The 22,348-nt window shown below is 63.3% G+C and overlaps 2 protein-coding genes across 4 annotated transcripts; both read right to left on the bottom strand.

Annotated features, from left to right (window-relative positions):
* Positions 1-1,019: 1,019 nt before the first annotated feature.
* Positions 1,020-12,854, bottom strand: CAMKV (CaM kinase like vesicle associated). Of its 3 annotated transcripts, none has more exons than XM_045857042.1 (12): positions 12,689-12,854; positions 5,258-5,366; positions 5,019-5,150; positions 4,759-4,833; positions 4,430-4,568; positions 4,161-4,281; positions 3,935-4,010; positions 3,702-3,838; positions 3,463-3,541; positions 3,163-3,250; positions 2,789-2,900; positions 1,020-2,695 (listed from the first exon to the last, which is right to left on the bottom strand). In XM_045857042.1, exons 2-12 carry the CDS (start codon positions 5,350-5,352, stop codon positions 2,355-2,357), a joined length of 1,395 nt encoding a protein of 464 aa, XP_045712998.1. In that variant the 5' UTR covers positions 5,353-5,366; positions 12,689-12,854; the 3' UTR covers positions 1,020-2,354. The 3 variants fall into 3 exon arrangements, with proteins under 3 accessions (XP_045712998.1, XP_045712999.1, XP_045712997.1); XM_045857043.1 differs by having other exon boundaries at positions 1,020-2,686; XM_045857041.1 differs by having other exon boundaries at positions 1,020-2,900.
* Positions 12,855-16,185: 3,331 nt separating this feature from the next.
* Positions 16,186-19,853, bottom strand: LOC123830718. Its single transcript, XM_045857244.1, has 2 exons — positions 17,909-19,853; positions 16,186-17,726 (listed from the first exon to the last, which is right to left on the bottom strand). The coding sequence occupies exons 1-2, from the start codon at positions 19,851-19,853 to the stop codon at positions 16,186-16,188; spliced, it is 3,486 nt and encodes a 1,161-aa protein (XP_045713200.1).
* Positions 19,854-22,348: the final 2,495 nt, after the last annotated feature.

The following is a 22,348-nucleotide window of genomic DNA, read 5'->3' as shown; positions in this document are numbered from 1 at the left end:
CGCAGCCGCAGGGAAAAGGGACTATGATACGGATGGAGAACGAGTCCCCTGCGCTTGGACAGTGGTGGACCCTACGCTAGGAGCCCACAGTTCCCACAGACCACCCTCCCAGCCCTCCGCTGTTGTCATCTTGGAAAGATGGACACAGGTCCCTAACCCTTCAGGACATCCTAGGCTCACTCTGGCTTTATCCAAGCAAGGCACGACGGACGATCCCCACGTTTGGAGGCGGCAGGGCTAAGCTCTTAGTGGGGTTGGAATTTTAGAGGCCCAGATGTCTCCTAGACCAAACCCTTTTTTCTTATTCCCACACCACAGAAGTTATCTTTGTGTCTTCCCTGAGGAAGAAAGTGGGTTCACCTGGGCCGGTAGGGGCTGAAACAAGTCTTCCTGAGTTGTCACCCTCAACTATTCTTAGCAGTGGTACGTACGCCCCTCTCCCCATAAGAAACCTTATGCAGAGTCCCATAATATGGAGCTGGTTTGTTCCACCTGAAGTAGACTCAGAGTGAATCCTTTGGGCCTGTGTGGACATCACAGGTGTTGTTCCCAGGAGAAAGGATTCTCTACAGAGGGCCGCATAGAACCTTTGTGCAATGCCCACGGTGCACCCTCTCCCCAACCCAGGGAAGCTCACTTTGGCTATCAGCAAGATCTCTCTCTCTCTGGTGGCTGAGTTCTGGTGGGTTCTAGTTTTATGCCTAGGTTAAGACAAGGACTCCTTGTTAAACAGGACTTGTCAGGACAGCGCCCAGAGGTTATTCCTTGGCACAAGTCCATCATAGGGCCCATCATCCACATGGATTACTACAGTCCAAAGGCACCCGTCACCACCACCAAGGAACGCACCGTGGCAAGGGTGGTCTGCATTCTCAGTCCAAGCAAGCCTCGTGGCACCGAGCACAGGCCACTATCTGTGAACCTGCTTCCAGCCTCTCCCCTCCCCACTGCCTTCCAGGGGCCCCTCCCCAGTGAGACAGAGGAAGCAAAGGCAAGAGGGTGGCCAGAGGCTTCGGCAGGGTGACATTTATTTGCCAGGTTCAGCAGGCACAGTTAGCCCACCGATCTTCATACACCAGAGCAGACCCACGGGCATGCAGGGAGAAGGGCAGGACTGCCACCAGAGTGCCGAGCAAGGGTCGGGACCGGCGTGGCTGCCTGCCCAGGCTGTGGTGGGGTCTGACACAGGGCACCTGCCAGGAGCCTCCATCAGGAAACTGGGGAGCCTTGTTCCACTTCCTCATCCCAGCAAAGGAACTCAGCGTGGCTCAGGGGCACCTGGGCCTCTCTCTGAGCTCTGATAGAAGAGGAAGAGGGTCAGACATAAAGGGGGTTCCTCTCTCTATTGTGTTGTTGAAGTGGGAGAGAGAAAATCTGCCCGTGAAGGGCACATCCCCAAATCAGACCGGGACACTGCCCGGCAGCAGGCCCCCCGGGATGGGTGGACTGTGAACTGCTCCGGAAGGTGGCAGGAGGAGCCAGGGGATATCAGCCCTTCCTGTTTGGCTCATGGGAAGGACCCAGCTAGGCTGGTGCACTAGGTATTGGGCCTGCACTCCGTCCTCCCAGTTCTCATTGCCACGTCCTAATTGCTCCTCCTTCCCCATATATAGGCTCCTGGACTCGGGGCGCAGGGAAACCCACTGCAGGACCCAGGAGGGCAGGAAACAGCACAAGGGTCTTGGGAGGGGCTTCCCAGGGACAAAGGTGGAAGCTTCTACCCTCCTCATTCTTTCTCCCTTCTGAGGACCCCCACAGCTACCAAGCATGCCCCCAACCATACGACCAGTCTTGTCTCAAAGCATACTGCCCTAGATTTCTGCGTTCTCTGTTCCAGCCTGTGCCCACTCCTACAGCAGCCCGCATTCCACAGGCACATACCTCCATGTGTAGAAGCCTAAGACCGCTGACAGGGCCTCGCTGGAGGACCAGCTCTCAGGGCAAGGCCACCCAAGTTTAGGGCCTGGGAGAGGATGGGACCTGCAGGGCCTGCCTGGGGGGTCGTGAGGCAAAAGAGGAAGGGGAGCAGGGACCTCCTGAGTATCCCTAGAGCAGCATCCCACAAGAAACAAAACCGGCGAAGCTAGCAAAAGACAGTAAAGCCACGAGGAATCCATGCAGGGGCTGGGGCCGGTCCTGCCTCTGGCTTGCTCTCCACTCACACACGCACGCACACACACACACACACAGGAGAGATGACACTGCTCTCCTGTGGCCCCCAGACACGCCCTACGCTGAGAGGCGGGGGCTGGGGGGAGCGAGGGCATCATGCCAGTGACTCTATATACAGTGAAAAGCCCCTCATCCACTCTCCCACCCTCCTGCCCTTCCCCGCCCCCCACCAGCCTGCCCACTCAGCTGGTCTCCTCCCTCTGAGACCCGGCAGAGCCAGCAGCCTCTTCCCCTTTACTGGAGGGTAGAGCCTGGCCTGTTGCGCCCCCTGGGGCTGTGCTGTCCGGCTGGGCCAAAGCCGGCTCAGGGGTGGCACTGCTTTGGCTGGTGGGCACAGTGCTCTCTTCCGCGGCTGGCGTGGCTCTCCCATCAGTGGCTGGAGTAGCACTCCTGTCAGTGGCCGGCGTGACGCTTCCGTCGGTGGCGGGAGTGACGCTTCCATCAGTGGCTGGGGTGACGCTCCCATCGGTGGCTGGGGTGACGCTCCCATCGGTGGCTGGGGTGGCACTACGGTCTGCAGGGACTACATTATCACTCTTTGCAGCATCACCCGCTGTGACGGAGGTGGCACCGCCCCCAAGAGCTGGGCCAGCTGCGCTTGCAGCTGCGGCCCCACCTGCAGCCCCAGGAGCGGCAGTGTCTGTGGCCGGGGTGGACGGGGCTGCGGCGGCGCCGGACTGCTCCGGCGCCCGGAGCCGCTTCATGAGAGTCGTCACTCGGACAGCTTTCTGCAAGCAGGACAGCGAGAGAGGCCAGAGTCAGGCTTACAGACGGCGGACACGTTCCTCGTCAAAGGCCAAGCCCAGGCCCTTCCCATGGTGCCCCTGGCTGCCTCTGATCACCCCAGGACTGCAGAACTCACTTCAGACAGTGGCTACAGCTACACTGTGGGTGGAGAAAAGCCTCTGTGTGTGTGTGCAGGCAAGAGACTGTGGGTGCCAGAAGGAGCCCTTGGGATCATTCCAGGAAAGAGAGCCATCCAAGCCTTACCTTCCACTTAGCCCTGGCAAAGTTCTTTTCAATCTGGGCACAGACACCATCCTTGATGTTTTTATCAGAAGCGGCATTGCCAGAAATCCTGGAAAGGGTGCAAATGTGTCTGGATCAGAAGCGTGGCCTTCATGGAGGCTCTGCCCAGCCCTTTCCTTGTAAGATCCAGGGATTACCAGGCAGCCCGTCTGGGCTCGGGCTGCACCCTAACCCCCACCCAAGGCCTCTAGATGGGGCCTGCGTGGTGTGAGGAGGACAGAGGCCTGGCCTCTCCGCTTGTCTTCCTGGGGCGCTGCTCACCACTCATGGGAGATGGCCTCCTCCGCCGTGATCCGCTGGTCTTGCTCCACCTCCATCAGCCTTGTGACCAGGTCTTTGGCTGGGGACAAAGCCAGGGAGAGGCTAGGCATGGCACCCCATCTCACTGTCTAGAGGTGGTGGATGGGCTGGCGGGTAGGAGCAGAATCCGGCAGAGGAGGCTGAGAACAGGCCCCCCACACCAACCCTTCGCTCTCCCCGGATGCTGGGCACCTCCTCACCCGCCTGTGAGATGTCATCCCAGTACGGAGAGTCAAACTCGTAGTCGCCAGCCAGGATCTTGCGGAAGAGATTCTTGTCATGGTTCTCGTAGTCATCTTCCTCCACCTCCTCATAGAAAGGCGGGTTCCCTGAAAGCCTGCATGAGGGCCAAAGGGCAAGGTCACCCAGGAAGGCCACGGGCACAGGCCCCCCCGCCACCTGGCTGTAAGCCTCTGCTTGCCCGTCCACTCACAGGATGTACATGATGACTCCAATGGCCCAGCAGTCCACAGGGCGGCCATACCGCTGCCGGCCCACCACCTCCGGGGCTGCAAACACGGTCCCAGTCGGCTGGTCATTATCGGGCCTGCCAGGCCTGGTACCACTCACACCCACTCCCTGGAGACTTCCTTCCCCCCTACCCAGAGCCACGCCTTGAAGGCGGTTTCCCACCCTGCCCCTGCCCCTCCTCTGCTTGCCCAGGTACTCGGGGGTCCCACAGGGCTCCTTGATGAGGCCATTCTCTAGCTTGGCCAAGTGGAAGTCGCTGATGACAATCTTCGAGTTCTTCAGCCTGTTGTAATAAACCAGGTTCTCCAGCTGCTCCGGCCGGAAACGGCATGTGGGTGGGCAGAGAAAGGTCCGATGAGGAGAGGACCTCAGAGGCTGCACCAAGTCCCCAAAGGACTGCCCAGCCCAGCCCCAGGCCGGCTGCCCGCTGACCCTCTGAGCAGCCCCCTGGCCTCACCTTGAGGTTCCTGTGCACGATCTTGAGTGAGTGCAGGTAGGCCACGGCCTCCAGCACCTGCCGCACCACGTTGCTCGTGTCTCGCTCCGAGTAGTAGCCCTGGTCCAGGATCCAGTCAAACACCTCCCTCCCCGTGGCCCTGAGGGACACCAGCCCCTGAGCCCGGCGTGGGCAGGGTCAAGGGTGGGGCAGGAGCCCTTGGGCAGGCTGCCCACACCGGGTGGCTGGCTGGGCAAGGCTCGGGGACTGGGGCCCCAAGGGTCCAGGCGGGGGGGCTTTCCCTGGCTGTAGAGGACGGGGGAATCCTGGGACCCCAGGCCCACACTCACAGCTCCAGGAAGATGAAGTACTCCTTGCGGGTCACAAACACGTCCACCAGCTGCAAGATGTTGGGATGTTTCACCCTGGCAGCAGAGAGAAGAGCGGATAAGGGTGGGCGAACCCTGAGAGAGTGCCACCACCACCGCCGCCGCATGGGCCGGCTGGAGGGACTGACTGGCCGAAGGCTCGTCCTGCTCCAGGCCTCGGCCCTCCGAGCCCCACCCCGCCCTGCGGCCTCCCCGGCCCCCACCCCAGGCCTCACACTTACATCTTGAGGATGCCTATCTCGTTCTTGGCCGCCTTCCGCACCTTGCGGCCGTCCCGCTTCTGGAACTTCTTGCAGGTGTGCAGCTTGCCCGTCGTCTTGTCCTTGGCCCGGAAGATCTCACAAAACTCCTCACTGCAGCGACGGGCACCCACACGGCCCTGGGCTCAGCTCGGGCCGCAGGCCACTCCCCTCGCCCCAACCCTTGCCCTCCCACCCTCGCGCACCCGACCGGCACTCACGTTTTGATGACCTGTCCCAAATCATATCTGTCAGTCACCTCCGACGGCTGGTTGTAGTTCTTCTTGTCGCCCAGAGTCACACACCCAAACGGCATTGCCGGGCTCTGAGCTGCGGGCAGGTTGGGGGCTGGCTCAGCCATACCACTCCCCACTGCTCCCCGCAACACAGAGGCCATCCCTGGGAGACCCCAGCCTGGCTCAGGTCGGGCCAGGGCAGAGTCTAGGGGCAGAGTCTAGGGCCGGAATGGCCAAGGGTGGTCAGGCTCAGGTCCCACCCCTGCTTTTCCGGCTGCACCTCCAGCCACTGAGCTCACCACCCCTCTGAATTCCAAATACCTCCCGCTTATAAACACCGTACTAAACTGACCTAGCTGGGAATCACTTTGTAATATACACTCTGACAAGGGTGACTGAATGATTTCTTTACATTTCAGCTATTTTCCAGACCAAGGGGGCTGTAACCACCTGCCCTGCAGTCAGCGACCTCCGAAAGCCTGAAGAAACCAAGTGCTGGCAGAGACCACAAGAAGAACATGAGCACTGCCGGGGGACAGGGGTGGGGGGGCGAGCCTCCCTCCCCTGGGGAACGCAGTTTGCTGAAACCTCGGACGTCAAGCATACCCTATGAATCAGCAATTGCACTGCTAAATATACGCCCGACAGAAATACATATATCTGTGCATCGGGGCACTCGTATGAGGACGCTCGCGGTTGCAAGGTTCCCCGTTGCCAAAAACCAGAGACAATCCGCATGTCCGTCCACCTGGTGACGCCGCGTGTGGGTCAGGACACGGTCCCACAATGGAACGTCACACGACAGGGGAAGTGACGTAGCTACGGCGACGCCCACCCGCAGGGTGAAGCTCGGGGTGCTGAGGGAAAGAGACACAAACGGATACGTATGGGGTGCGATTATGTAATCCAGACGGAACCGATGTGCTATCAGTTATAGAACCGACTCGAAGCTCCAGACTCCAGACAGGCAGCACTAACCCGTGCTGTCTGAGGACATAAGCACGCCGGCAACCCTGCAAAGAAAACTAGGAAACGAACCCCACGAGTCCTTCTAAGAGAACAAAAGGGGTCAGGACACCTGGGGGGGTTCTGTTGGGCCTGTTTCTGAACCCACGTGAGGGTTCGACAGCTTGGCAATCATTTGTAAAAATGTACACACAAGTTTTGGCACATTCCTAAATTTTGGTTATGTTTCACATGAAAAAATGTTAATAAAAATACGGTCACCCAAACTAAAGAATACTTGGTGGCTATTAAGAAGAATACAGCAGATTGAGCCCTGGCTGGGGTGGCTCAGTGGGTTGGAGCATCGTCCCGTGCACCGTAAGGTTGTGGGTTCGATCCCTGGTCAGGGCGCTTGTGAGAGGCATCCAATCGGTTTCTCTCTCACATCAATGTTCCTCTCCCTCTCTCTCCACCGCCCCCCCCCACGCCTTGCACTCTCTAAAATCAATACACACATTAAAAAATAAAGCAGACTGGAATAAGCTGCTGCGACAGTCTCTGAGATATGTCGTGAAGTGGAAAAGCAAGGGACAGAAAGGGTGCTGCTATTCAGCTAAATTTTTTAACATTTACCTGCCAGTTTATATAACCCTGTTATGGGAGGACAACTAAGAAATGAAGCGTTCTCTATGTGACAAAGAGTTGGTGTCGGGGGGACAGGTTTATACCTTTCATTTAACTTCCTGTTAGGGTTTTCACTATGATCATGTGGATAGATTCACTAACCACTGCATTCAGGCACTGTGCTTGGGGCGGGGGTCCTCAGAAGCAGAAACCCCACCCGGGTGGAGAAGCAAGGACAGACGGAGGAAGAAGCAGCTCAGGGCTGGACCTTAGGGCGGGAGGGGTTGCGGGAGGATTTGCCAGGAGGCACGCAGGGCTAATGGCCCGGAAGAGGTCCGGAAGGACAGCACGAGCCCGCCTAGTGCCTCACTGCTGGCGCCCACCGGAGACCTGGGCACTCGGGTCCAGGGGAGAGGCCGCTGGCTGGGGCGGGTGTTCCAGGCACAAGGGTGACGACACGCAGAGCTGACTGCAGTGGGGTCCGGGCACTCTGGCACCTGGGGCACGGTGTCCCACGGGTCAGCCCCATCGCCACCTGCGGTGCTGGGTGGACCAACTCCCTGACCAATGGAAAGGCACTCAGAGCCCTTGCTCTGAGGCAAACGTCGGGAGGAGAGCTGGAGACAGTGTCGGGACCTTTGCAGACCTGACCCAGAGTCTGTCACCATAATGCCTGGTCGCCAGGCCCCTGGGGCCCCAGCAAGCTCGGCCTGAGGCTGCTCTCAGCCGGCTCTGGCTCCGCTGGCTGCAAGCGCTTGTCCCTCCACAGGGATTAGCACTTGCTGCTCGCAGGGCCTGGGCAGGGCCCTGGGCGACCTAGGTACCGCCCTGCCTGGGGTCCCTCCCCGCCGCAGGGTAGTGGAGAAGGGAGGAAGCCACCACCAGAGGAAGGGGCTTGGGTTGGAGGGACTTTGCCAGCCGGGATCCAGGCCCAGGGCTCACACAAGCCCCACGGCCAGCCCTGGCTGTTGCTCGCTCCCTCCCTCCCTCCCTCCCTCCCAGGCAGAGGCCACCCACTTCCCAGGGGTCACAGTCCTGGAGGTTCTCCCTCAAATTTGCCCTCAGCATCAGGGACCAAATTCTACCGTCCCCTCTTCTGGGCCGTCTGGGGCTTGGGGATTGCAAACGTATTTATTTCACCAGCGCGATTCAAGGCAGGGCTTAAGCCATCTTGTGAGGCGCTGCAGAGGCGAACGAGAGAAGCTTTGAAGATCGTCCCCGACTGCGTGTCTTTGCCACCGTGGCCACAGCCCTGCTCCTGCGTCTGCCGGGGAGCAGCCTGTGGCTAGGATCCCACTCTCACAACTGACGGCAGAGGCGCGGCCACCCACCCCTGCGGCCACCCGTCTCTCTGCCCTAAGTCCGGGGAGGGGCTGCATCGGTCCCTCTGGTGTTCCACGGTCCCCTTCCCTGGATGGGATCTGAGACCTTGTCCTGGGTCCCGCAGGCACGCTAGGAGGGACTGTGTCCCAGCTCTGTGGCTTTGCCTGGACCATTCCCTCTGGCAGGAATGCCCTTCCCCCTAGCCTCCCATCAGTATCTTATTTGTCACGCCAGAGTTATTTATAACATGAAAAAACCCAGCAACTACCTAAACATCCAACAACAGGTGACTCGCCAGCTCAACAGTGTCCACTCAATGGCAGGAAGTGTGGGTACTGCCCATCTGGCCTCCGTGTGGAGTGGCCTCCATCTGAGGCAGGTGCCGGCACCAGGGCCAAATCTCTTCTTTCCCTGCAGTTCCTGACATCAGGTCGTTTGTGCAACAGATTGTCTAGAACAATCCTGATGCTCCAGACGCCAAACGGCCCTTCTGAAATACCTTCCACAACTTCCCCCTGCCCCCCCCCCACTCCACAGCTCCCTGCTCTGACGCACCGCGTGGGAGGTTTTGTATATGCCTGGCCCTGATCTTGGCCCAGCTTTTGGCCATGCACTTGCACTTGTGCTCACAGGGATCCAGGGCTGCTCTTGAGGTCCGGCCCCACCACAGAAACCCGGCCCTCTGCTCACGGTCACGTCAGCCCAAAGTCACGTCCTAAAGCTTCCCGGGCAGAGCAGGGACGGGCCTGCCCCCCCTCCCCAAGGCCGCCCTGCCCTCAGCCCACCGCGGCTTCTTTGCCTCCACCCCCAGCCTGGCCCCAGGACGAGGAGAAAAGAAAGGGGCCCCCGCCGGTTAGCGCCTTGGTCCCCTCCACCCCCACCCCTCTACCATCTGCCACCCACTGCTGCTGCCTGGGAGGCTGCTGGTGCACAGGGCCCCCGACACCTGTCTGCAGCAAGGTGGCGGGGCGGAGTGTGTGTGGGGGGGCTGCCCCAAGGCTCGGAGGAACAGGCAAGACATGGCTTCGAGAACTGAAAGGCCAGGCAGAAAGGGGTTCGCATTCCACACCCCCATGGCGCAGACAGCTCAGCCTCAACACACAGCAGCGGGGAGCTCTCCTTTCAGCCACACAGAGCCCGGGCTCTGCCTCGGGTCCACGCCGGGACGTGCGAGGGCGCAGGAGCCTCACGGCGGCCGTTTCCCGAGCGAGGCACGTGGCATCTCCCATTCTCTGCAGAGAGACTGAACGGTGTGCCCAGGAGGATGCAGAGCCTGGCACTGCCACTGTCCTCCTGCCGGCTCTGAGGGAGCCTGAGGGCCGAGCACTGCTCGTTCTGACCCCTGGGCTCAGGCCATCCTGCCTTGGGCGACCCCGAGGAAGCCTCAGACAGCAGGTGCCCTGGTAGCGAAAGGTCCCCAGGCGCCCTACTGCTGCCTAAGGCCAGCCTGGCCTAGGGGGAACCCGAGAGGGGCAGAGGCCAGCTCCAGAGGCCCAGAAGTCCCACAGGAGAGGCCTGTCCCCTCCTTTCCAGTAGGGTCAACCTGGTGCTGACCCCACTTTCCTTAGGCATACACAGGAGTTTCCTGCCACCCTGTCCTCTGTCGTGTGGGGTTCCACAGCTCACAGCAACCCTAGGAAGGCTTGGGGGGCCAGGAGGCTTCGGCTGCCTCCCGGCAACTGTGGACAACACCTCCCGATTTAGTGGCAGCTGTGAACACCAGCCTGCAGCACCCGCTCCCTTTCCCTGCTCTCCTCCCTCGGGGACTGGGGCTGGGTCTCCTGATGCAATGGACACGCTCACCTAAGCCCAGGCCCTGCCTGGCCCGCCGCTGAGGCCTCACCCGGAGGGCCGGGGGGGGCTGGAGACCTCGTGCTCAGGGGCTGGCGTCAGGAGGCAGGGCCGAGCTCCTAGCCCACCGTCCAGCTGCTTCAGGGGATGGGCCAGGAGTGGTGCTGGCTGCGGGTCAGCCTCTGGCTAGGCCGTTGTCCCCAGCCCCTGCTGCGGACTCGCTCCCATCTGATGAGGGAGTATGGAGAGAGGGTCTCTGGGGTGGGCACACAGTCCTGCACTGCTTCTAGAAAGTTCAGTCCTCAACATGCAGCCAGAGCCAAGAGCCAAGAGCCAACTGACCTCCCCAGGAGCCGGGGGTCCCAATCTTTGAACCCCTGAAGGAAAAATCCACTGGGGACCCTGCCTCCTTGTGGGTGGAGGAGGGGAAATGCAAGGGAAGGCTCAGAGAGCAAGGGGTTGCTATGGTGATGGAAGTTTTAAAACAAGGGGAAGGGGAGGAGGGAGGTGCTGGCCAAACCCCTTCTGCAAGAATTCCCTGAGGCGTCTGCCAGCATCCTTCCCTGTGGGTCCCCATAGGCTCCGTGGCGCTGGTTCCTGTGGAGGGTAGGGAGGTGGGGGGACTGAGATAAAAAAGAGAGAGCAGGGCAAGGCACAGAGAGACAAAGGCACACCCTATGATGGAAGGGGTGCAGAGAGGCAATGGAATAAAAAGGAAGCAGCCACCAGGATACAGGAGGGGAAGGCGGGCAGGTGGCTCTGAAGGGGCCCGTGGGCGCCAGCAGAGCCCCGAGGCCTCCGTGGCCACGAGCCCTGAACACCCGCGCCGGGAGCTGCCCTGGAGCCTGGGCCTTTGCAGCCGAGCCCCCGGTCCCCGGGTCCCCCGGACGTGCCTGGAACTTGATGTGGGAGGCACAGCCTCAGCCTGGGGGAGGAGGCCAACTGTTGCCATCCCTGAAGTCAAAGCAGTGCCTCAGCCCCTCCCGCCAGCCATCATCGCCCCGACTCAGGGCTCAGGTCGGGCAGGCCCCGTATGTGCAAGGTGGAAGGTACCAGGGGGCTGGAAACAAGCTCGGAGACCTGGCTGCTCCCCTTCCCAGCCCCTCCTCCCAGCCGGCCCAGCTCCCCTGCCGCACGCTCCCCTTCCGCTCCGCTCTCCGGGCGGCCGCGGGTCCCCAGGGCTCCTCCAGCGTCTCAGCCTAATTCCCTGCCGCCCCTGTCCCCTCCCAACAGTGCAGCCCGTCAGGAGAGCCAGAAAGAGCGCCCGAAGCCACCTAGAAACAGGATGACAATTGCACGGCCCTACCTCCCCTTGCCTCAGTTTCCCTAGATAGGGATCGCAGACTGGGAGGCCTTCTTCCCGAGCAAGGACTGATCCCCACTAGTGAGTGGTGGCCAGGACGTGGGCTGCAGAGGGGGGCCAGCAGCAGGTACGGGAAAGACAGCCTATGGCACCTGGAGTCCACACCAAATGCTCTTTAAAAAAGGGGGGAGGGGAGAGGGGAGAGGCCTCTCCACCCCAGGGCCCAGGCCGACACCGAGAGAAGTGGGGACCCAGGAACCCCAGCTGAGGAAGCTGGGGCCCAGCAAGTGCCTAAAGCTGACAGGAACCAGCCGGGGGTGGGGGGGCAGCCAGGCCTCCGCAGGTGGTCCTGGGGGGTCTCAAAGCCTGTGCCTTGGAGGCGGGCGGCAGTGCAGGGACGGGACTGCTGCAGACTGAGCTTTTGGGGAGGGACGGAGGGCCTGCTCCTCAGAGGGGAGCTGGCGGAGCAGCCTCTGCCTGAGGGGTGCGGACAAAAGCAGTTTGCAGAGCCATGGAGGGGGGGCCCTGGGGGGGGGGCCTAGGGTCTCTGCAGATGCTACAGGCTGGGGAAGGAAAACACCCCCTCTTTCACCGTTCACCCCTCCTTCGCCGGGGCCCCTGCTTCCCTCCGCGGTGCCACCCTGGCCCCCTTCCCCAGCGCTGCTGGCTCGCCCCCGCTGGCACAGCCATACACATGCGGGAGGCACACGTGTGAGCGCCAAGCCCCGCACCTCCCAGCAGAAACATGTGCGTCCCCCACCCGCACCGCCCAGCGCTGGCGGTGCCTGGAACCCCCCGCTAGGCCCCACGTTCAGGCTCGGGATCTGGGTCTCGGCTAGGGGGCTGCTGGTCCCCAGGGGCTTGGAGCCCCTTCCCCGCTCCCAGCAGCCCCGCCCAGCCCCCTCCAGGTTGTCGTCCATAAAAAACTCTGTTGTCATGGAAATTAGTGACTGCTTTGCGCGGGAGGGAGGGAGCGAGCCGGGGGCCGTTGGGAGGGCTGGAGGCGCCGGGAGTCAGGAAGGACCATACAGCTCGCGGGCCCTACCCCGGTTGGGGCACCACGAATGTCTGAGGGTTAATGCTTTCACGATTAGGAGCCTAACGAGGCGGGGGGGGGGGGCGGGGAGTACACAAGGGGGGGCGGGGGGCAGGTGCAGAAGATTCGCCTGCACCTGGCTCGGAGGCTTCCCCTGAGACCCCTCACCCAGCCGTCAGAGGTGACCGGGAACTTTAGCCCAACCCCGCACGCCGACCCCCGGATCCGCAGAGCCCGCGTGCTCTGCCCTCTGCCCCCGCCGAAGCCCCACGCTTCGCGGGGACCCGCACACTCGGCGACCCGAACCTCGAACCAGAGACCCAATCCCCCAAGACCACAACGTGCATTCTCTGGGCGGGGGGGGGGGGCGCCCCCCGCCCGGCCCGTTCCGCACCTGCAGCGCCGGTCGATCACAAGGAGGATGCGATCGCAGGTTCAGCGGGGGCACCGAAGGCTCCAGGGGCGGCGGGCAGAATCTGCTCCGAGCACGCGGGGCAGACGCGGCGCCAGCTGCAGCCGCTCCGGCTCGCGAACCTCCAGCATCTCCCGCCGCTCGCCCGCATCAGATTCGCACCCCGGGCCGGGGGCGGGCTGGGGGCGGGGCTTCCCTCAGCTGGCTCCGCCCCGCCCCTGGCGAAGCCTGTGGCCCGAACCCCACTCGAAGGCGAGCGGACAGGGGTGGCTCAGGTCTGCCACCCCTTAGGCGCCCTTAGGCCCTCGAACCGACCGGGCACCAGGGGTCGCAGGGGCCTCCCTATGCCCACTGCAGAGCTGGGGACTAGGAGGTGTGCGGAACGCCTGAGTCCCGGAGCCGCACAGGACCCGAGGGCTGGAACGCGCTTGGAAGCACCAAGTGGGCAGTCGCTCAGGCGAGCGGCACCGCTACAGGCTAGCATCCCCTAGCTAGGAGTAGTAAACAAACGGGGGGCGTGAGTGCGCGCGTGCGCGCGCGCAACTGGCTGGTGAGGGCTCCAGACCACCGCCGGCAGAATCTCCTTCCCGCCCCAAACCCCACTCCTGCAAGGCCAAAGCCTTGGCCAGCTTCAAGTCTGGGCCAGGTTGGCTGGCCCCGCCAGCCCTCCCTGTGTCGCACTGAATTTCCCACAGTGTAAAAGTCACCTCCTATGGCATGGTGTGGAACCCGCTTTCTTCCCAGTTTTACCAACACCCCCGCCCCTCCCCCCAAGCACTTCATGAGCAGAGTCGCCATCGGTAGGTGCCCTGGGCTGGGATACGGGGCCGCAGACCCAGAGGGCAGCTGGACACGGAAGCCAGGACGAGGAAGCCCTACACTGCCTCTGTTTCTCTGGCCGGGGGCCGGCCAGAGCCAGCCCCTCGCTGGGGGAGGCTGAGGACCACCAGGCAGAAGCTCCAGAGGAAGGCTTTGGCCATTTCTCCGTCCCTTGTCAGGGAGGTGCATGGACCTGGTGCTCACCCCTTTTCCCTCACAGGCCCTGAGGCCGGTCTCTGAGGGACAGACTCAGACCCAGCCTTCCCAGCGAGCCTTCTGACCCCAGCCTAGGAGGGGTCCCCCCCCACCCCTTGGCTGTGTTAAGTCTTCCCTGCATGGCTCCTCGTGGCTGCTGACCGGAGCGACTCCCCAAATGTGGGAGATGGGCTGGGGTGGAAGGCTAGCCCGGGCAGTGACTGCTCAAACAAGGCCCCTCAATATCTTCCTGGGGAGGGGTGGTGTTGGGAGCCCTTCACATCCCTCCCTGGCCTTGGGTCCCCGCTTCCGGGCCAGACTGATGTCACGTCTGGGTGGTCTCAGTCCCGGCACCGACCCCACCCCTGAGGAGGCATCTCCGGGCAAGCTGGGCACGTGCAGCGCACAGCCTGCGTCTCCCCGCCGCACGCTCAGCGCCCGCCTGCAGCGTGAATGAGCACCCTGGCACTCCGTGCTGCCCGCTGTCTGCCCACTGTCCCTGACCCCGTGGCTCTCCGAGCGACGTGGTGCAGCTGGGCCACGGCCGGCTGAGCCCCCACGTCACACACGTTCTCTGTCTTTCCCGAAGGTCGCGCATGTCCAGGCTCGGAGAAGCTGAGCTATGGAGGGGCTGCGACGGGGGGTTTGGAGGCAGGGGAAGAGGTGGCTTGCGAGAGCCCTGCCTGCCGCTGGCAGGGCTCCACCTCTTCTTGGTCCTGTGCACACTCCATGTGCCTGTGGGTGAGAGCACGTGGCAGGGTGTGTGTGCACACGTGTGAGTGTGTGTGTGTGTGTGTGTGTGCTCTTCTGCTAAAGGAGAAGGCAGCAGCACTGTGTGTGCAGTGGTGCCCAGGGGCACGTGTGTCTGCGTTCTGTGTGCACCCAGGCGTGCTTGCTCGCACGTGCTCGCGGATGCAGCAGCTCGTCCCGGGAGACACTGGGGCCCTTCCGGCGCGACACGAGCCTGAGGGTTGTGGAGACTGAACTAGGGTGTGAGGACGGGACATGGAAAGAGGCTGGACCGTGCTTGGGGGTGCGCAGGGGCTGGGATGACCCTATGTTATTGGCTGTTTCTAGTCTCTGCACTTAGGGCAGCCCCTCATTTGCAGGGGTGTGTGTGTGTGCACGCCTGTGGTGGGAAGGTGTAACCAGGTCTTTGTCTTTTCTGGAGAGGGCAACCTAAAGGCAGATCCCAGGGTTGAGGTTGGGCCATAGTTTATCCCTCAAGCCTCCAGCCCGAGCGGCACAAGCAGGGTAAAGTAAGGCTTTGGTCTTCAGGTGCCCTCGGGGCAGGAAGTAATACCACCAGCTGAATGCCACCCTTCCAGCTTTATCGGACCACGGGCTGGGACCACAGGCCTTTGTTTCTACTCCCACTTTCAGAGCCAGACAAGGTCAGGAGCCATGGCTTCTGGCCAATCCCCTGGCCAGAGGGATGGCGAGAGGCCCCAGCACAGGATAGAGTTTGGGACCCGAGCAGGGGTGGTTGGCCTTGGCGTCAGCATTGCCTGGTAGCCTCGAGGAGGCTCTCCTGAGGTGGCGTGTCCCCCGGCCACCCTGTGAGCAAGGGCTGTTGGCACTGGGCGGCTGAGCAGCAGAAGAGAGTCCGAAGCTGGCTGTTCCACCTCTCACCCGGGCTGGATGTCAGAGAGGCAGGATCCAGTGTGAGCCTGCAGACCGGGCCAGAGTCCCACCCCCTGCTCAGGGGTGCTTCCCCGCTCCTGTCCGGGCGCCAGGACTTATCTGCCCCACCGCCCCAACTTCCTGCCCCGGAGAACTGAAGGCCAGCACTCCCGCACCCTCACATTCCGTCCGGTGGACGGGAGCCCCTGCCTGCCCAGCAGAGAGCTCCAGCTGAAGTTCAGACTTTAGGAGGTAACTGCATTACAAGCTATCTACCCCATGGAGCCCAGACTCTGGCAGGTACTGTCCCTTGGGGGCAACAAATGCTCCAGGTCCCCAGCCATCTTTGGAACTATTTGGCTGTCGTCTCTGTTGCTGGCCTCAGCCCCCTGTAGAGAGCCCAGGGTGGGGGAGGGCAAATAGTCTTCTCCTGAGCAGCTAGGGGAGGGGGCTGCCCCCCATCATGACTCACTCCAGGCTGTGTGGGTTATTACATTATGTTTGAAATTGCCATGGCAACCAGCTGGCAATCAAATGTAATTGCACTTGTCGCCAGGGCAACGGGGCAAAACCCACAGCAGCCACTCTCTGTGTTTGCCCTTGGGGTGCAGTAAAGGTCAGGTTAGACACGGGTCAATGCCAAGGGGCCCTTGGCACACCCTCTACAAAGGATGGGATTGCCGGGACCTGCGGAGCTCCAGCGTGCAGAGGCTGGGTGTGCCCTCGGTGTGCCACGGACCGCGTCCCTGACCCCATACCGAGGCCCCTGCCCTGCCCACAGCGCCCTGGGCCTAAAACATGCCACAGTGCTCCAAGTAAGGAGAACCAGAACTTTTATGTGCTCACAGGTGGTACTTGTAGATGGCCCATGGGCCCTCCTCCTCGTACTCACGGCGGCTGAGCCACAGGCTCTGGAAGGAGTCCCGGGATGCCATGATGGAGCCCCCGAGCCAGGCGGCAACTGCGCGGTGGGGAGAGCTCAGCACGGTTGCCCGAGGACCCAGGTCCTGTCTCAGGCGCTCAGGAAAGCCAGCCAGCATGGTGCTGCCGCCCTCCAGCACCACGTTGGCCAGCAGCTGCTCCTGCTGCTTGGCCTCCAGCCGGCTGATGCTTAGGAGGGCTAGCTGTGGGAGGCCCGGCTGGTCGAGGCCCAGCAGATCGGGCTGGAAGAGGGCCTCGGGGCAGCAGAAGCGCTCGGAGCCCAGCGTGAAGACCTGCTTGTCCGGAAGTGTGAAGTCCACCCGGGCCTGGGCCTGGGTGCGGGCCATCTCGGCTTTCACGTCCAACGCCACGTAGCAGCAGGCCTCTTTAAGCTGGTTGACCAGCCCTTTCTCGGGTGGCGGGTGGCCGCCAGCCCGCAACAGCTGATCCAGGTATTCAGTGAGGTCCACACCGGCCACGTCCAGGCGGTAGGTGTCAAGCGGGGCCAGATCGCCCGTGAGGATGGGCGCCACGTAGGAGGTGCCGTGCCCACTGCCCAGCACCAGCCCAGTGGTGCGCCCGCAAGCGTAGAGCGCCAGCAGGGCCTGGTGCGCCGTCTGCATGGCTGGCACGTGGAAATGCTCGAAGAGAATTTCGGCCACCTTCTCGCGGTTGGTGCGCGGCGAGATGGGCGAGTCGGCTACGAGGACGGCCAGCTCCTCGGGCTGCACGCCCAGCCTGCAGAAGAACAGGTGCTGCCACAGTGCCTCCAGCGCGTCCCAGTCGGAGACCACCCCGCGATTCAGCATCGTGCGGGGGCCTTCTCCGTCCTTGGGCAGCGTGCACCCGGGCTGGTGCTGGTCGGGCGGCTGCAGCGCCTGCACGCATGAGGGCACCACGCCGAGGACGTGGTCCTCTCCGGTCAGTCCGTACTTGGTGAAGCCCGTTCCTGTGTCGATCACTACAGCTGCCAGGTCCTGATAAGGGCCCAGGGAGTGGCAGCAGGGAGCTGGGGACCGTACCAGCAGAAAGTCTGTGGGGGACGCCGGCTCGGAGTAGGCCCCACGGAGCGGGCCAGGTTTTGTGACCACTGCAGAGTCCGTACTGTCCTCAGCCGCCAGCTTGGGCTGGGGACCCTGGGGCTCAGTGCCCCCCGTGGCCATGGGCAAGACCCTGCAGCCAGGGCCGGGTGTGGTGGGCGTGGTCAGGGAGAGCTGCTCCTCCGGGGCGCCGAGAGAGCCGCCCGGTGGCCAGGGTGAGCGCCGCCGTGTGCCGGAGCTTGGAGTGGCACCGATGCCGGCCTTTTCTCTGCCCACGTGGACACCGTGGGTCTTTTCAGGGGCCAGGGGCACCCGAAGCACCCCCACGTGGGTGGGCAGACCCAAGGCCTCCCGCTCCTGGTGCAGCACGGAAGCCTGGCCAGCCTCCCTGCGGGACGGGGGGCCTCCTGGGAGGACGGGCTCTGTGGAGGCGGGGAGTTCTTGGGGAAAGGGAGGCTGCCTGGGAAGGGTGGTCCCTCAGTGAGAGGGGGCTGGTCAGGAAGAGGGGGATGCTTGGTCGAGGGGGGCTGCTCAGCAGAGGCAGGCGGGCTCGTTGGAGGGGGCTGTCCAGAGAGGGGGCGCTGCTCAGCTGGTGGGGGCCAACCACCGCGCGGGTCCTGCCTAGCGCCTTCAGCCTGGGGTCTGTTGGGGTGAGTGGCGTGGACCTCTTTCCGGCCGTGTGCGCCCCTGTCCTCCAGGAGCAGGGATCGGGGCGCCTCCTGCGGTGCAGCTGAAGGAGCAGGCTCTGGGGCTGACCCTGCGTCCACCTGCTGCAGTTTCCTGGCCTGGGCCATGGATGCATCCTGCGCCCCGGCAGCATCCCGCGTCCAGATGGTGTGACTGGATTCAGTTTTTTCAGCGTTAGGTTCGGAGTAGCCAAGACCATGGACCTGGTTCAACGTCCTCGCACCAAATTGGAGGGGCATCCCCAACTGCACAGGCCCAGTAAGCATCCCCACCCTGACGGGTGTCTCAGTCCCAGGGGTGTCCAGGTGGAGCCTGGCCTCCTTGGGGACCAGGGCCACCTCTCGGTAGCTGCCAGGAGAGATGCTGGAGGGCACAGGGCTAGACAGCACCGACGAGACGGGCCAGAAGCCGGGGTGGTTGCTGTCAGGAGAGGCGACGGGCACGGCCGCTGGCCAGGGGGACGGCGTATTTTCAGGGGCATAAACGGCCGAGTGTCTGGGCGTGAGGCCCACCAGCACTGCTCGTGAGCCCATGGGGTCATGGCACAGCTGTCCTATCCTGGTGTCGCCCGTGGCCACATCAAACACCAGCACACGGTCTTCCTGGGCGTCCCAGAGATAGCAGGCAGGAGCAGTGGAGAGGGCGGTCTGCATGGCTTCTTCCAGAGGCTGGACTGGGCACGGCTCGTGGTGGGTGGCTTGGCAGGCATAGAGGGGCACACTGAAGCAGGTGGTGTTGCCAACTGTGAGGGGCTGCCTGGCTGACTGGGGGCCGCAGGTCTGCTGGCTGCTCCTCCAGCAGAACTTGGGGGTGCCCGGCCTTCCTGAGACCGATGTTGAGCTGTCTGGCCTGGAGGCATAGGCCAGCGGCTTCTCAGGCTGCTGGAGTAACACCTGCCTTCCGGCAACCTGGAGCTCGTGGGCATGGCCGGGGAGCTCTTTCTGAATGGGTCCCGGGGTGGGATGCTTCCCCTGAGAACCGAAATTCACTCTGTCCTGGCAAGATGTGGCCACGCCGGAAGGCTCCAAGAGGACTGACAGTTGGTTGCCACACTTCCTGAGCAGGGGGTCTCGGGACAAGCCCTTGGCGACGGTGGTGCTGCCAGTCAGGTGGTCGGGGCTGCAGGTGTAAGGTTCGACTGCTGCTGGCTTTGGGGGTGCCCCCAGAGCTGGAGCATTTGCCAGAGGTGAAGGCGGAGGAGCGTGAGCCAGGCACCGGCACTCACCCTGGTCCTGACCTTGGGCTGCAGCCAGAAGAGGACCCGGGGCTAGAGCCGAGCCATCCTCCCCTGGAAGGGAAGAGGGGAGCCACTGGCTCGTCCTAACGCCCAAGGGAGCTCTCTGGTCGGCGCTGCAGGGCCCTTTGCCCCAGCCCACCAGGACTTTAGCTGGAGCCTTGCCCTCCCTCGTGCCCTGCACCTGAAACCAGGGGCAGCCGAGTCCGTGCTGGACCACGTCACTGGTGCTGTCACTGTGCATGTTCAAGGGTAGGGCCAGGGTCCCATCCTCCATGATGAGATGCAACTGGGCTCCCACGATGGGGCTTGGCAACAGGCTAGCGGAGGAGGCCCTCGTGGCATCGGGGGAGGCCTGCTCGTAGCCAGCCTGTGCACCAGCCTCAGCAGGGTCCAGGAGTAGCTGGTAGATGGACTCAGGGACATAGACCTGGAGGGCTGGGCTGTAGGCCCCCTCAGGGACGGCCTCAGTGGGCAGTGACGACCCCGGCCTCAGGTATATGGACCCTGAGTTTGCCCATAGTCCCTGGGGCCCTCTGAGGCTACTCCCCAGCCGCTGGCTTCTGTCTGAGGGGTAGTCCCAGGGGCCCAATGTCTCAGGGTCCCCCGCCTTCTTGGTGACCTCCATAGTCCTGCTCCATGCCCTAGGGGCCCTGCCCCCACTGCATTACCATGACGACCCCACACATCACAGCCCCCAGTGACCTGGGTGGGGGCGACAGGGTGTGGAGACCCAGGGGCCCCACCCAGGGAAGCTGGGGAGACAGAAAGGCCCGGTCAGCCCAGTAGAGCCTGCCAGTCCCGGGCCGGCCACCCGTCCCCTTGCCAGCCAGGTGACCGACTGCCCTGCTCGGCCCAGCCCTAAAGTGAGGCGGCACTCTGGGAGCCGGGAGGGTGGGCGGCGGAAGGCCGAGAGAGGAAGGTGGACGGGGAGGTGCCGAGGACGCCCCCGGGTGCCCAGTCCGCCTCACGTGTCACGTGTGGCTCTTTCTCCTCCTTAGCCGTGTGGCAACTTGATACGAGGCCCCGACCCATGGAGGCGGTTCCGAGTATGTGACAGGAGGCCCACTGTGGGGCCAAAGCCCCTTCCCCACTCAGTCCCGGGGGTGGAGGAGGGGGAGGGGCCCAGGCTCAGACCCAGGCTCCCCTCCCCCAGGCTCTCCGGCTCCCGCTCCAGGGACAGAAGCTCCTTGGCAGTCTTTCGGCTCCAGATGGTTCTCCTCTGCCTGCGCCTCGCAGAGCCCCCTCCCCAGAGCCACATGTCCTTGAAACCTGGGACTGGTGTCCCGCAAAGGTGGGGATGGGGACCGCAGGGGGTGGGGGGGCAGGGCCTCGGCTCAGAATTCTCAAGTCAGAGTGTTCCAGCTCTTGTCACATGGTGGCCAGAAGGGGGCTAGAACACTGGGTATAGGGCTGGGCCACGGGGAACCCAGGGCCAGCCAAGTGACAATTACAAGTTGGGGCACAGAGGGACATAGTGGCTCCAGGGCTGGTACACAGTGGGGCACAGCGGGTGCCGGCCCAGACACACAGTGGGCACGGCCGCACATACGATGACGGCCAGTCAGGCGAAGGACTGGACATTGGGTGGACTTCCAGGAAATGCAAGCTCTAGGCCAGGTGGACAGTTCCACTCCCCATTTCCTCTCAGACAGGCAGAGGGGCAGAGAGGGGTGGGGCCTGCCTAGACCACCAGCCCGGGCCCAGACCTGCCCCGAAACCACAGAGGACAGGCCTGGGCGGCCGTCCGGGGCATCGCTCACCGCCAAAGGCCTGGGCCTGGGCCTGGAGGTCCCGGCCTGGCAGCGGGTCGGGCCCTCCTCCGCCCCCTCCCGGAGCTGTGAGCTCGGGGCCCCCTCCCTCTGCCCTCCAGGCCAGTCCTTTCAGGCCTCAGTCTTGCTGCCCAGGAAACAGGTCTGTGGAGAGGGCAGCTGTAGGCGCGTCCTCTGAAGCTGCGTGTTTTCACAGAGGTTAAAAATAGTGCTTACAGTTGGCCGTGGGGTGTGAAGCGGTGTGACCTGGGGCCCAGGCTAGCGCTGTGCTGCGTCTGCACCTTCCCGACGCGGTGCTGGGCGCAGCCTGACTCAGCCAGGCCTCGGGCCCTCGGGGCCCCTCCCCTTCCCCAGATGCTGCCTCAGGCACAAATGCAGCCAGAGGTCTCTGCTCCTGGCTGCTCACCACACGCCATGGCCCAGGGAGGCGGCAGAGCCGGGGGTCTGGGGGCTGAACGCACATCACACACACACACACACACCAAACACCATTGGCTTCACGGATCTCTGGCCCCAAGAACTGCCTTTGGGGTGTTGCCCCCCCCCCCACACACACAATGGAGACGCTAGATCCTGTGCAGCCCTTGGGCTGGGCTGCGCCCGGGAGGGCTGGGTCGGCATGGTGGGAGGCCCTGGGAGCCCCCCGACTGGCTAACTGGTGAGCCATCCCCGACCTCCTGCAGAAGAGGGCCACAGTCCCCCTTTCGGGACCGGGCTTCTGTGAACAAGTGGCCTGAGGAGTCCTGGGGGAGGGAGCGGAGCCAGCCGGAGGGTGTAGCCCAGGAAGCAAGGCCAAAGAGGGCCATCTGGAGCGAGGAGAAGGGTCTTCCCCCCAGGGAAGCAGACACCCCTCCAGCAACAGGAACGACCGTGTGAGTGACTGCGGTCTCCCTCTGCGCAGGGCAGCGCTGAGCACGCGGAGCCCAGCCCCACGGCAGCTCCGTGAGCCTGCCACTGTCGTCCTTGTTTTACAGACGAGGACATCAAGGCCCGGAGAGGAGAGCGACTTCCCAGAGCTCTCGGCTCTAGTGAGCAGCCGTAGAGGCAGAATCTGAAGCCAGGCCACCGGGCGTTGGACCGACACTGCTGAATCTACGGTGCTACCGCGGGTGCCGTGCCCAGGGCCACGTGGCACGGACCCTGCTGGAGGGAAGCCAACACACTCCTCCTCCGAGAGCTGCAGCCCCACCCGGGGGGGTGACCCCATGGCTGCTCCTCCCCCCTGTAGCTCAGCAGGCGGCCCAGGCCTGGGAAGGGGCATTTTCCCTGTTGGCGCAGTCAACCGGGCGGTGCTGAGTAGGGGCCTGAGGGACCAGGCTGAGTCCTTTGTACGCAGAACTCTTGGCCGGCC

The sequence above is a fragment of the Phyllostomus hastatus genome, unplaced genomic scaffold (genome assembly GCF_019186645.2).
Source record: "Phyllostomus hastatus isolate PE091 unplaced genomic scaffold, TTU_PhHast_1.1 phas_scaffold_129, whole genome shotgun sequence".
NCBI classification, from domain to species: domain Eukaryota; kingdom Metazoa; phylum Chordata; class Mammalia; order Chiroptera; family Phyllostomidae; genus Phyllostomus; species Phyllostomus hastatus.
Note: the sequence above shows the minus strand (reverse complement) of the source record. Positions and strands in the feature narration are given on the sequence as shown.